General features: G+C 42.9%; 1 protein-coding gene across 1 annotated transcript; it reads right to left on the bottom strand.

Moving 5' to 3' along the window:
* Positions 1 to 3,800: 3,800 nt before the first annotated feature.
* Positions 3,801 to 14,626, bottom strand: slc9a6a (solute carrier family 9 member A6a). Its single transcript, XM_084010166.1, has 16 exons — positions 14,198 to 14,626; positions 12,778 to 12,977; positions 12,073 to 12,150; positions 11,824 to 11,900; positions 11,492 to 11,604; positions 10,885 to 10,990; positions 9,698 to 9,838; positions 9,341 to 9,447; positions 8,831 to 8,919; positions 8,338 to 8,451; positions 7,983 to 8,094; positions 7,651 to 7,804; positions 7,403 to 7,433; positions 7,226 to 7,311; positions 6,629 to 6,734; positions 3,801 to 6,509 (listed from the first exon to the last, which is right to left on the bottom strand). The coding sequence occupies exons 1-16, from the start codon at positions 14,484 to 14,486 to the stop codon at positions 6,237 to 6,239; spliced, it is 2,076 nt and encodes a 691-aa protein (XP_083866292.1). The 5' UTR covers positions 14,487 to 14,626; the 3' UTR covers positions 3,801 to 6,236.
* Between the last annotated feature and the right edge of the window lie 524 nt (positions 14,627 to 15,150).

The following is a 15,150-nucleotide window of genomic DNA, read 5'->3' as shown; positions in this document are numbered from 1 at the left end:
AAAATATGATAGGAAAATGTTGGATCAATAAACAATGACATATACACTTGGTGAGTCATTTAGCCCTCACATCACATACAAACGAAGGTTTGATGCATCTGGGGTCAAAACTGACAGCCTATAATAAGGAATAATCCATGGACATGTATCATTATTCACAGGTCTAGCATGGAAGTGATTACCAAACTTTCAAATCAAAGTGAACCATTGTCACTACTTGCATAAGTGCATAATTCCAACCCAAAACATGTACTTTTCCCCTTTTTCTTCTTCTTTCACTTCTTCTGTCTACTGAACTTTTAGAGGCCTGAGGGGATAAAACAGTCCAGTTTAATATAAGAACATTTTTTAATTACTTTGTGTGCCTCTGCCAACCAGTTAATGTCATCACTTCATCATTTTAGTGGGACATTGTTGCGTTCTTGAGTGAAAAACATTGTTTTTTCTGGGGTCACGGTGAGCTTTAAACGCCCAAACATTTGTTCAGCTTTGAGTACAAGTGAGCATTTGTAGAAAGTCGCTCAAGGCTTTCCATGAGATATCACGTTCATGAGAATGCTTGAACCTCCCAAACCTTTGAGTTCAGGTGGATGTGGGTGGAATTCCCTCCAGGCATTCCTGAGATATCGCGATCATGTACACCAGACAGCTTTTTTTCCCTAGAAAGGAATAATGCACGTTTTGTTCTTTCCTGCGTATCGTCTCAAAAGATGTTTACCTTGTAACCCGGGGCCGATTCTCCATATTGGAAACCACTGTGACCCAAATGCTTTTGATCAGTACCAGTCTGAAGTTCACTTTGCCCAGCTTTAAAAGGCTTAAGGCTGTGAAGATCAGAAATCTGTTCTCATCATGTGAAAATCCCAGATTTATGCAACCTAAATTACATCACCTGGGCTGCACGGTGGTGTAGTGGGTAGCACTGTCGCCTCACAGCGAGACGGTCACGGGTTTGATTCCCGGTTTGGGTTTGGGTTCCTTCTGTGTGGAGTTTGCATGTTCTCCCCGTGTAAGCGTGGGTTCTCTCCGGGTTCTCCGACTTCCTCCCACAGTCCAAAGACATGCAGGATGGGGATAGGTTCATTGGTGACTCTAAATGTCCCGTAAGTGTGAATGTGAGTGTGAATGGTTGTCTGTCTCTACATGTCGGCCCTGTGATAGACTGGTTACCTGTCTGTCTCTACATGTCGGCCCTGTGATAGACTGGTTACCTGTCTGTCTCTACATGTCGGCCCTGTGATAGACTGGTTACCTGTCTGTCTCTACATGTCGGCCCTGTGATAGACTGGTTACCTGTCTGTCTCTACATGTCTCCCTGTGATAGACTGGTTACCTGTCTGTCTCTACATGTCGGCCCTGTGATAGACTGGTTACCTGTCTGTCTCTACGTGTCGGCCCTGTGATAGACTGGTTACCTGTCTGTCTCTACATGTCGGCCCTGCGATAGACTGGTTACCTGTCTGTCTCTACATGTCGGCCCTGTGATAGACTGGTTTGTCTGTCTCTACATGTCAGCCCTGTGATAGACTGGTTACCTGTCTGTCTCTACATGTCAGCCCTGTGATAGACTGGTTACCTGTCTGTCTCTACATGTCAGCCCTGTGATAGACTGGTTACCTGTCTGTCTCTACATGTCATGCCCTGTGATAGACTGGTTACCTGTCTGTCTCTACATGTCAGCCCTGTGATAGACTGGTTACCTGTCTGTCTCTACATGTTGGCCCTGTGATAGACTGGTTACCTGTCTGTCTCTAGATGTCTCCCTGTGATAGACTGGTTACCTGTCTGTCTCTACATGTCAGCCCCGTGATAGACTGGTTACCTGTCTGTCTCTACATGTCAGCCCTGTGATAGACTGGTTACCTGTCTGTCTCTACATGTCGGCCCTGTGATAGACTGGTTACCTGTCTGTCTCTATATGTCGGCCCTGTGATAGACTGGTTACCTGTCTGTCATGTCTCCCTGTGATAGACTGGTTACCTGTCTGTCTCTACATGTCTCCCTGTGATAGACTGGTTACCTGTCTGTCTCTACATGTCAGCCCTGTGATAAACTGGTTACCTGTCTGTCTCTACATGTCTCCCTGTGATAGACTGGTTACCTGTCTGTCTCTACATATCTCCCTGTGATAGACTGGTTACCTGTCTGTCTCTATATGTCGGCCCTGTGATAGACTGGTTACCTGTCTGTCATGTCTCCCTGTGATAGACTGGTTACCTGTCTGTCTCTATATGTCGGCCCTGTGATAGACTGATTACCTGTCTGTCTCCACATGTCGGCCCTGTGATAGACTGGTTACCTGTCTGTCTCTACATGTCAGCCCTGTGATAGACTGGTTACCTGTCTGTCTCTACATGTCGGCCCTGTGATAGACTGGTTACCTGTCTGTCTCTATATGTCGGCCCTGTGATAGACTGGTTACCTGTCTGTCATGTCTCCCTGTGATAGACTGGTTACCTGTCTGTCTCTACATGTCTCCCTGTGATAGACTGGTTACCTGTCTGTCTCTACATGTCAGCCCTGTGATAAACTGGTTACCTGTCTGTCTCTACATGTCAGCCCTGTGATAGACTGGTTACCTGTCTGTCTCTACATGTCGGCCCTGTGATAGACTGGTTACCTGTCTGTCTCTACATGTCGGCCCTGTGATAGACTGGTTACCTGTCTGTCTCTACATGTCGGCCCTGTGATAGACTGGTTACCTGTCTGTCTCTACATGTCGGCCCTGTGATAGACTGGTTACCTGTCTGTCTCTACATGTCGGCCCTGTGATAGACTGGTTACCTGTCTGTCTCTACATGTCAGCCCTGTGATAGACTGGTTACCTGTCTGTCTCTACATGTCAGCCCTGTGATAGACTGGTTACCTGTCTGTCTCTACATGTCGGCCCTGTGATAAACTGGCATCCTGTAAGCAGTAGACGAGGGATGGATGAAAATAAAAATCACTTCTGTCGCCCGGCTTCTTTCCTATCTCGAGGATGGATGTGATGACCTCCGGAGCTCGACAGCTGCGTTCTTACACGACCAGGTCGTCCAGTAAAACAAGGAAACGAGGTAAATGAGAAGTCCATTACAGTGAGGGCTTTAATCAAAAGCACAGGCTTCTGTTTATTGACCGCTGCACGCACATGAACAGGTGAGAGTATATTTACACAGATGTAAACAGTCAGTACCTGACATACACACACACACACACACACAGACACACACACACACACACACACACACAGAGTGAGAGAGAGTTTGCGGTATAAAGACTGTCTGAAAACACAAAGCACAGCAGGCCTCTTTGGTCAGCTACTTCAGACAGGACTTCCAGTGATCAAAGCCTTCATCAAAAGTCACCATTCAGAGTACAGAGAGAGAGAGAACGCACACGGGCAGAGCAAACACCAAAACCTATATCGGCCTTTTTGCGGTGGGTTTCACAGTATTTCATGTGTCAGTTGAAGAAAACAGTGGCACACAATTCTGCTTGTATATATTTTTCTACCCCCCCCCCTCCTTCAGATGAATGATTAATGCTCTGTGGGAGTCATGGCGACAGCATTCAAACATAACACACAAAGTACCTGAATGGTGAAGTGATGAGACGGAACAGCAGTACGACTCATCTCGGCTGCCACCGCAACGTGGGATTCATTCATTGCAAAGAAACATCGATGAAGTCACTGAACATTCATTATAGATTCCTCAAACTGACTGGAATTTGTTGATTTTTTTTCCCCACAACCTTCAAAAACATAAAAAAGCAAAATAATATAAAAGCAGCTGCGAGATTACATATGAACAAAATAATAATGGATGAGTGCAAATTATTAAAAAATTTTTTTACTACCACAAAATAAAATTCCAAAGATTTTGCACAAACACAAAGTATAAAATGGTAGAAAGAACAATGTGGCGTCAAGAGGCCGGATGTCAACATTTTCATTTAGAAGTTCCTGCACAGCAGAAGATAACTGTGGAAGGAAAAGAGATTCGCTTCCTTCCACCTCTGTATTTTACCCCCAACACACACACACACACACACACACACAAACACACACAGGCCTAACCATCCATCCTCCATTTCTCTCATCTAGTTCTTTCAGCGTTTTCTCTCAAACCCTGTCATCATCCTCTTACATCCATTTCCGCATACACCCAAGTTTCCCCCCCCCCCTTGGCTCACTAAAGACGTCGAACCACAAAACCGCTCAGTTCAACTAAGTCACCATGTTCTGAGTGTTTTCTGGCTTCTGTCCACGTCAACACGGCGTTGCCACGGCGACGCCCTATCAGCGTTTCCTGTTGAACCCGCGTTAACAGCTGCTTAACTCTGCACACAAAAGGAGCTCAAGAAACTCTTCCGCTAAGTACACAAGTTAAATGTAACACGCCTATCAATGGGTACACTTTTAATAGTGTTTGTATGGCTTAATGCATCTTAATGCTATCACGCACTGAATTAATGGTATTACATTATATACTCGCATTAATTCAGTATATAATATACTCCTGTTTAACTACAGTGTACAGCAGAGAAACACATCAAGCACATAAACGATTGTTCTATTCTGCTCTTGATGAGAATAATCATAATGTGGCCTTTCATGTCTTGTTCAAGGTTTCTTTATGGACTTCATTGTATAATATGAGGCTAGGACAATTGGTCAATTACATACTTTAGTTAATCGACAAACAACAATTTTGATCAATTAATCCTTTAAGCAAAAGTGCCTCACATTCACTGAATCCAGCTCCTCAAATATAAATATCTGCACTTTTTAGTCGATGATTACAAAGATATTTCTTATGTTTTCTACTGTTGATCAGATGAAACAAGACATTGGGATATGTCTTAAGCTCACGGAAATTGTGATGGACACTTTACACTTGTACACAGGCCCAATGATTCAGCATTTACACACAAAAAATAGCAGGCAGATGAATTGATTGGTTGCAGCTCCAATAGAATCACATAAAACGACAATCAATTTTCTCATTTGCCAAAGATATATGCACAAAATGAATCATGTTCTTACCTACAACAAGTTCCTTGTGTATCAAATTCATGTATCTATATGTGTTTTTCAGGTTCATTTAATGAGAAATTTGTCATCCAAATTCTCAACGTTAATGCAAGATTGTGATAGAAAATGTATGCACAAATGTATGCGTATGACAAATGTGTGACTCGTTCTTAAGCTCTGTTGGAAAAATAATACAAAACACTTTAAGGTCGTCTGCGTTCCGTTTTCACAAAATGGCATAATGCAGGACAGAAATGGCACTAATCTTTCTCCGTTAAAACTCATTTGGATCTCGTTTTCTGAACAACAGCCCTTCGTTCTGCTGGGAGCGACATCAGCGTCTAAAATAAGGTGTAAAGTCCCTCTCTATGTCACAGTCAAAGGTCATTGGGAGAGATCCACAACTTTCACTGCCAGGTTACACTGCTTCAGTGGCGTCACATGGTTGCACCGTATTTACAGGCGAATAGCACAAACCGACAGCCCGGACACACACGGAGTATATTGCTACCTTATGGACGGAGGTGTCTATTTAGTTTTTTTCTTCTTTTTTTGTTTTTTACAAAGAAAATCTACTCTGCTCTGCTTCAAAGAGCGGATCCAATATAGGTTGCCAGGCTTAAAACTACAATTCCCAGGCACTTGATTGTAACAAAATGTACAGTAAAGTTGTCCACTGGGTCGGCGTGCCTTTGATCCGCAGCAACATTCAAGGTCAGACCCAAACACGAAAACGCCCCCAACCTCCCACATGAAGAAAAACAACGAGCATCCTCAGCATGCATACCAAAGTTATAGTACTCTTGTGATATACTGTACATCCACAAATCAGCTAGTGGCTGGCACTTGCATTTACACACTAACACATGCTGCTAGACCTCGGTGCAATGCTACTGTAAGGTGACTGACACACAACTTTAAGCCAAACTAAGCAAAAAAACGGACTTTCATTTGAATAGCAAAAGATTTGCAAATAAATAAGATTATATTACAATTATGGCAGATGCCAGACAGGTGTGGGAACGAGCAGTGCGAGAATGAGGTAGAGACAGTGATTTGCCGCTAGACGAAGTGGGGTAAAAAAGGAGAATGAAGCGAGAGCAAAAGGGGGGGAAAGTAGAGGAGTGAAAAGAGGAGTGTCAAGTACTGGTCGTTTGCTCGATGGCTTGGGTCGGTGCGAGTCGGACGGTTGTCTGGGTCTCCGTTGTAAGGGCTATCTTCACATCCGCAAGCGGTGGTGGGGGTCCGTAAAGGGCGGCTCGGAGTCGTCCATGGGCAGCACCAGACGCGTGCCCCTCATCACCAGCTCGCTGTCTCCATACGTCAACTCTCGGTCCAAGTCGTCGGAGGTGGCGCCGCCGGCGAAGGCTGCGCCGCCGCTCGTGTGGGAGCCCGAGGCATCTGTGCTGACCGTGATGTCACCGTAGGTCAGGTTGATGTCACCGTCTGTCAGGATGAGGTCGGAGTCGTCATCCTTCAACTGGCACTCGTTCTGGTGGGAGGGAGGAGAAATGTGACTTAACAATAACGTTTTTTCATCTGTTAATACCGGATAAAACTTAACGAACACAGTTCAACCAAAAATAGCTCCTGTGTGAACCGGTGTCTGACCTCATAGGCCTGAGGGCTGGTGAGGAAGCGGGCGAGGGGGCCGCAGCAGGGAGGCAGCGTGGCTGTGAGAGGGGGGCCGCTGTGAGTCAGGATGGGCTTCAGGTAGCTGGAGAGGGGGCTCGAGTCAAGGACGTATAGAAAACAAGCACAAAGAGAGAGTGGTGGGGGCGCCTTGGTAGCTTAAAGAGAGCAGCGCTGAGTCATAATCGCAGCTGGCCGGGTTCGAGTCCGGCCGTCTCGCACTCTCTCACCATCAAATAGAGCACAAAGGCATTCATCTTGAAGAGAGTGTTGTGAAACAAACGCATTTCTCAGAACTTAAGTCATGTTAGTAGATAAGTTGCTTAAAATACATCAATGACCTTCACACAACACAGCCAATAAAAGTGTTCAAGTCTATACACGGTGCTCCCTCTTCTGTCTGACACTGTGAACTACAGGAGTCAACCCTACTGGATGTTTGAAGCCACCATGAGTCATCTTGTGGTCTTCATTTTGCTCGCCATCTGTGTGTCCAGCACAGACAATAAAATAAAACAAGTTGGTCTTAATGACATCGATTATATATAAAAAAATATTTTTGTTGGCAAAAGATACTTGTGGTCAAAGTTGTACCAAATCCTGAAAAGCCAGGCACTTTCTTGTTTGGTGCTCCTTCTCTCTGGGCATTCAGTGAAGCTCATCTGTAAAAAAAAAACACAGGTTTTTAAGTTGTTTAGGTGTTTTCTTGCCGTCACGTTACAGCTACAAGTATTTCACAAGGGCCACACTTACAGAGTTATCTTGATCCGAGTCCACCCCCACTCTGTGAAAGGGAATACAAGGACAAGTACATCAGTCATGAGTGCCTCAAGCGTTCACCAGATGAATATGATGAACACGGGGGCTATTAAGTCTAATGACAAAAAAAGTATTTTGGAAAGTGGACATTTCTTTGAAATAAACCAACGTGTTCAACAAAATGCTGACTGCAAATCCAATCTGACAGTGGACTCGGTTAGACAGGTGAAGGCGAGGCCGACCTTATGCGCTGGCAGGACAGCATCTGGGTGGTTCCACCTCCACAAACCCAAACAGTGAAGAAGACCACGAGCAGAGTGGTGGAAAACATCATCTGACGGGCGTATGTTGCCGTGTCCCTGATGGACAGAGCGAAGGTCATCGCGCCTCGCAGTCCTGCAGAGTACAGCACGGAGAACAAGTATGTAGTACAAAATCAGGAGATCATTACTCACAAGCCCGTGTTGGATATCTTCTAATCCACACACAGTGAGCTGCAATAAACTAGAAAATGTTCTGGTGCATGCACAGGGCCCTTATTCTTAACATCTTCCTCTCTCCATATACCACTGACCTGCAAACATCATCATGTGCTGGAAGTTGGATCTGATCTTGTTGCGTCGTCCCAGGTTAAGAAGGAACGAGAGAGGGTAGATGTTGGCAGCTCTTCCCAGGAACACCGCCACCTTGGTGGAAATGGGGTTAAGGAGAGGACAACCAAACAGAGAGCTAGCGAAGTCTCCTCACCCGGTGCCAAGCTCATTTACTGCCGCTTTAAATCAATTACCACTTGCTTTTTGATGATTAGTTATAATGCTGTGGGAACGTTCTTCTTCTATGCCGATATTAACAAGAGAACGGCAAGAGTCACCGTTGTGATGTTATAGCAGGTTCTGTGATCACCAGATAGTCTTATGTGCAAAAGATACAAAAGCTCCAACGATGAACATGGGATTAAAGACATGGCTCTGGAAGGTGAACAGGGTCAGACCCATGTAGGAGAATATGAAGTTCTCTGCCAGGAAATTTAGCAGCTCAAACAGCTGCAACATAAGAGAAAGGACATACATTGATTTACAGTAGAAAACAGTTAAAAAAACACTTGGATGGTACTTGACAGTAAAAATAATAATAATAATTATATATATACACACACACACACACACACACAATACAATTATACAATTGGATTGTAATTGACAGTAAAAAAAATAGTTAAAATTAAATATATATATAATTAAAAATTATATATATATATATATATATATATACACACACACACACACAATACAATTATACAATTGGATTGTACTTGACAGTAAAAAAAAATATATATATATATAATATATATATAATAATATATAATAATTTAAAATTATATATAATATATATAGCAGTGGTGTGGTTGTAGTCCAGTCTGACCTGTTTGGTCCGGTCCTGGGAATCAGGAGACAGGTTGTTAAAGGTGTAATGGGCCTGAGTGATCCCACAGAAGAGCACAGCGACCACACCTGCAACACACCAGGAGGGACAGTCGAACAGAAGAGTTGGAATATCAATAAACACTGATTATTAATGGTGACTGATGGTGATGTAAGCCCTTGCATTTGTTTGCATTGTTATGAAATGGTTGTCTGTGGTGACATTCACAGAAACATCACAAGCGGTGATCTCCGGGAAGTGAGATCCAAAAACACCTACATTACCGCTTATGGCCACAGGAGCCGCTATAGAGAACAAAAAGGAGTTCTTCCAGATTGTAACTTTAAGTTGTTGTTGTGCTTTTTTTCTTTGCTCAAAGATATTTTGAATGTAGATGCAGCTGCAGCACCGTCTCTGCAACTTAATTATGAAATACTGTCTACTGTCCTGCCTGAGCTGTCTTAGCCGTGTGTGTGTGTGTGTGTGTGAGTGTGTGTGTGTGTGATTTACCTGTGAAGCCACAGGCCTCAGCCAGCAGGAATGTGCTCCATGACATGAGGAAGAACAGAGCCGTCTCCAAGAGCGGGAAATCCCTCAGTTTAGTGAACTTAGTCACGTACGGACAAGAAGTCAAGGAGTTTAACAGAGATGCTTCAGAATGAATTCATAACAACATCTTTTCTTAAAACATGCACTTTTACAAAACTGTAACGCTACCAAAATGGTAACACGTATAACTAACACAGTAATAATTCAGTTAATTTGATTTAACTGCTTATACTTTGTAAACACGCTCCAGTGGATGGACATGACTTCTTAGCTATGTTTTCAAAAATGGCCATTTCTTCTGAATAAATGAAAGATATGAGAGCGGTGACGACCCCGGTGGCCACTCCCAGAGCGAAGGAGCCGCTGAAAACTCCGAGGAACATCCCAAAGGACTTCAGCAGCGCCATGACCTCGAAGGTGTGACTGTTGTCACCTTGTGGCTGGTACGCTACTATCGACCTGAGGCAACACGTGGACAGAGAGCGTAAATCACATCAAACATTAACATAAACATGACATTTACAGAGTATCACATATGCATTTGTATGGGCTACTAGGCGTTTGCATAATATGATGCAACAGCCCGAGCTGTACTATAAATAGCCTTCTTATTGGCACATTTTTGTAATCCACCGCTAGACTTTTTGGATAACATTGTTCTGTTGATAACAGCTTTCAGAGGCTTTCATCGCAAAAACTCTCACTAATAACAGAGTCAAGATAAAGAGAAAAGCAGAGCAATGTAGAAAGAAAAAGAGCCTCAGACTCTGTTTGGATAGTTCAGTGTTAATAATCAATTCATAACAAAGTGGCTTTCTTGAACGTCTACTGGAGTGATAAGTATAGATATGTAATCAAGCCTTTAGATTGCATATATTCAGGTAAATTTAAGTTCAAGATATTCCCATAAATCCTGTGCAGGGGTGGAACAATACGATAAAATACTATGGTATGGTGTTACCTCCATTACCTTAACAGCTACCACTGAAAAGAATAGCAGCTTGTTGTAATTAAAAACAAGGATTGGAAATCTTTACATGCTGTTAAATATACTTTTGTAAAAGATGGAATATCTGCTGGAAGGGAAATGAGACTACAGAGCCATTTCCTTCCTCTAATAGAATTTAGTCCAGATGAGGAGATGTAGCTTTCATTTCAAAAGGATGTGGTTAGTGTGCCAAAAGGCAGCAACACAACAACCTCATTAACATATCTCTGTTATATATCAAGTTATTAGTTAGACTGAACAATCCCAATAAAGTTAGACATAAAAAGGATACGATGATACCTCTGGTCAAACTTGGGATGTTGGGATGTTTAGCATATCCTTAATGAGAATCTGATATTAGGTTAGTTGAAAGGCCACTGGCTGATCCATACGAAGGCATGACTTGCACTTTCATCAATTTTCCTCTCATAATTTAGCAGCTCGCTGCACATTCACGCTGGTCGGGGACGAATGCCGGCTCGTGGCGCGACTGTGATGAGATTTCAAGGAGACTTACGAGGACAGAACCACGGCCACCGCGTCGTTGAGCACGCTCTCGCCAAACAGCAAGGCGTACAGATCCACGTCCACCTGCAGCTCGTTGAAGATAGCCAGGACCGTCACTGTAAACAGAGAGGAACACACTTAGTCCCTCTGGTATTCCTCCGCGTTGGGACTGAACCAAATAATCACACGCATCACTGAGCAGATTGACACTGGTGTCAATTTCAGAAATTCAATCCCATACAACAAAGTAATACTGTTCAGTGTATGTTCGTGATTTACAAAGTTCTGCTTTACTTGTACTTCATAGAAATAGGGAACAGACTTTAACCGAGCTGTGGGTCACGTCACAGTTGATCAAAACTACCAAGAATTGAGCGATTCTAAGAGACGTAATAGTGATTATTAATTCATTAATTGTTATTATTAATTATTCTTTATGGCATTCTATATTGTAGGCACATATGACAACTCTTTACTTTCATGATGAGTCCTGTTTGCAAAAATGTGTGTAATAATGTTAAATTAAGAAATTCAACAGGGAAAAGTGAATCCAGGTTATAAGAAGTGTAACTTGTAAGCATGAAAAGCGTTGAGGAGTGAGAATAAAGCAGACATACCGGGGTCTGTGGCTGAGACAATGGCTCCAAAGAACAGACAGTCTGTGAAGAAAAAGTCCCCAGCCAGCTGTCCCACCTGCTTCATGAGCACCACACAGCCGTACATCAGCAACCTGACGGAGGAACAGCAGGCGGTCCCCACATCATCAAACACAACATCAACTTTAGTGGCATTAAGGGCCCTTTGCCACCACAGTAACTGACGTGTATAAACACGGCTCTGCTTTTAGGTACTTTGTGCAACTATTGTGGCTACAACAGTGAGTCATATATTTGGAAAATCGGAACAGCGGTTGTTTTTCTTTGTGTTTTTTGCAGATTAATTTTCTTACCCAATGACAAAACAGGAAACAACAGTCCCCAGGAAAGCATAAGCCAGGATGGAACCCATGTTGCGGAAAAAGTGTCTCTAAAACACAAAATGATTAAATACATCAATCATCATCATTCTTTTTTTTGTTTAATGTACATATGTGTATTTTAGCATTTTATACAGTCAAGCATGCGTCAAAAGTATTCACTTTGTATTTAATAAGCATTTAGTTTGAATAGTAGAGAGAATGCTTGAGATACTACTGTACCCTCTTCAAGCTGTAGCCGGCGTGGAAGATGATAGGTGGCAGCAGAATGTTGAAGAACACTTCAGGGTCAAAGGTCACCTGAGTGGCACAGAAACAAAAAAACTTGATCACAATACAATTCTGAATCACAAGATTTGGGCATTAAGCAAAACAAAAGACAGCATTATTTGAATGGATACTTCTTGGCTGTTGCATTATTAGATGACTTAAAGTCGCTTTCATCATAATCGACAAAAAGGTATTAGAATAGTAAAATGACAGCTTCTATATGCAGGCTAACACCTTGTTTCTGTAACATTCTTATATGTACGGCTCTCAGAGAGCAGCATCCCGACACTTATTTTATCAGAAGTAAGTTTGAAGTTTACTGAGGATGCAACTGATGATTAACTCCAATTCTAAATTAATCTGGCAATGTTTTTTTTTCTGGAATAACTGATTATTCATTTTGTCTATAAAATGACAGAGGTGAAAAATGTTATGTTATTTCCCACGGCCCAAAGTAAAGTCTTCGAATTGCTGAACAACAATCCAAAAGCAAAAAAGTTCCAAATAGTTAGCCAATTAATCTCCATTTAATCAACTGATTGTTCGGCTCTACATTTTACAGTATCAACGTGACCCTTTGTGAAAACATTAAACCTGCCAATAGATAGATAGAAATACAACAAACAAACACTTCAAACATGACTGACAGCTTGTTACCTTTCGCAGCATCTCATTATCTTGCACGTCGTTCACCATGTTGGCACCGATCTCTCCTTTCAGAGTGTACTCGTAGAATTTGCCGCTGATGTTGACCAGCAGCGTGGCGGGGCTGGCGTTAACGTGGCAGGTCAAGGTGGCGTTGCTAATGTCCCGAGGAACATGGATGCCATACCGCAAGACTGCGCCAACAAGTACACCTGGGGGGGGGGGGGGGGGGGGGATGCATAGGGGAGAGTTGATTAATGTGAATGGGTGCTACAAGGAGGCCAACACTGATGTAGAGGTGTTACTAGAGGAGTGTCTGTGCCAGTGTCTGAAAAACATCCATCTGAGAATGAATAGCCCGTCAGATTTTAAAACTAGAAATACTATGTGCTCCGAGGATACATGCAGGTATTTTCAATTCCTCTTAGCTGTGATTAGTCCGTTATTCAGGGGGAAGTTGAGGGAGGCTATTTTAGGAATTAATAGATGTCACCAAACATTTTGTGCTCATGAAACTAATAATGTTTTAGTTCACGTCTGACAAGGTGCAACACTACTAACCAGAGACTTCAGATGTCAAGCAAGCACGGTTTGTACACACCAGCTCTTTTTAAGAGTTTTCATATCGTTTTGCTTATCAAGCAGGAAAAGCTAACACTGTGCATGATGGCTCTGTTCCATTTAGGTGCTCCAGTGAGACAGCATGGTCATACCCGGACACGTTTAAATGTGTCCCCCTGGACCGGCAGGATAAATCTGGATGGAGAAAATGAACAGCACCCTAACCTAAACCTTAATACGAACTAGGGATGCATTGATACTGATATCAGGCCAATAGTGACTCAAATAGCTGGATCAGGCCACAATGGGATCAATCAATCATGACCAATTGTTGCTGCATTAATCAATTATTTTATTATTATTTATTTTGCCTCATTCATTCCGAAGCTTATTTTAAAAGTCAGAGTTTTAATAACTCCCTAGAAATCACAGAGCATAGGGAGAGTGAGAGGTGTTTGTTTGTCCGATCAGCTGTATGAAGGTTTGTTTTGGTGTCAATCACATCATTGCGCAGGTCGACATGACGTCTGCTTCAAACCACGTCGATCCTTGGCCTTAGAACACCACGAGTGGGAAGAGACATTTTGGACTGGCCTTTTATGTGCTGCGTGGGCCAAAAAAATAGTTTGCAGGTTGGATGTAAATGTCAAGACCGAGCAAGGAGGTGTTTATACTGGCGGAACTGAGCTCGTTATCTCAGCATCTACAAATGACTGCACTAAAAATGCGCCATATCTTAGTAACTTATCGCCGGGGTTGGACGAATGACACATCTTATTGCTAAGCAAATCATTTTCAAATCTGAGTATCGGTATGCAAATGATAGCAGCAGACATAGATGGATTGTGTCAGTCAGGCTGGAGCATCTCACCATAAATCATCGCCAGTCCCGTTTCGTGCAGGAACCTGAACCGCCGGTGCTTGAACAGCCAGATTGTCAGGATGGTGAGGGTGAGGAGCATGATGAAGATGAGCAGGTCCGCGCTGTCCTGCCTGTGGCTCTCCTCAGCCTGTTTCTCCGTAACGATGTTCTCCATGGCACTGTCCTCCTCCGGAGATGCTCGGCAAACACAGATGCTCACGGACAGACTCACTAGCACTAGCAGCCACAGCGTCCTCGTTGCCCTCCGGGCGCCGCTGACAGTCACTTTGAACCCCATATCGGCTCACCCGCAGTCAAACGCCACACTCTCGTTGTAGATAAAGGCAAACTTTTGCTGATATGACTCACGAACGGGGGGGAGTACAGAGCAGAAAGACGACAGCAACAGAGGTATCGATTCTGGCCCGGAAGTGAAACTAGTATTCCAGAAAGTGTACGATGTTTGTTTCAGTGTAAAAGCATCATGGCGGGTTGTCGCTAGTTAAAACAAATTATGATTTACAAATCATGTCATTGCGTGTTGTGTTCGATTGCGCATGAACAAATATATCAATATGATCGTTTTTCATTGAATATTTCCATAGCTGACGATACGTGTTACATCTAGGGTGTCTTATTGTGAAACCTGTTTTTTCGCCATTCTCAACAGGAAGTGCGATGAACAGCGGTTACATTATTGTGTATTTCTGTTATATTGACCACTTGGCTTTTATACGATATTACAGTTTTATGTTAAACAAAACATAATTTTAAATATTTTCATGTTAACTCCACCAAAACTCGTCTGCGTAACAAGGTTTCCGACACAGAATACAAGAAGTGAATCAATGTGGCGTTCGAGTTTTCGGAAATTATTGTTGCAGATATATATATGAACGAATTATAGTCCATAGTCATTTTTTCTCTACGGTATATGAATAGTTAGTGAGTTAGCTATTTTA

This window comes from Eutrigla gurnardus (genome assembly GCF_963514095.1).
Source record: "Eutrigla gurnardus genome assembly, chromosome: 5".
Lineage (NCBI taxonomy): Eukaryota > Metazoa > Chordata > Actinopteri > Perciformes > Triglidae > Eutrigla > Eutrigla gurnardus.
This window is presented reverse-complemented; position numbering and strand designations above follow the sequence as displayed.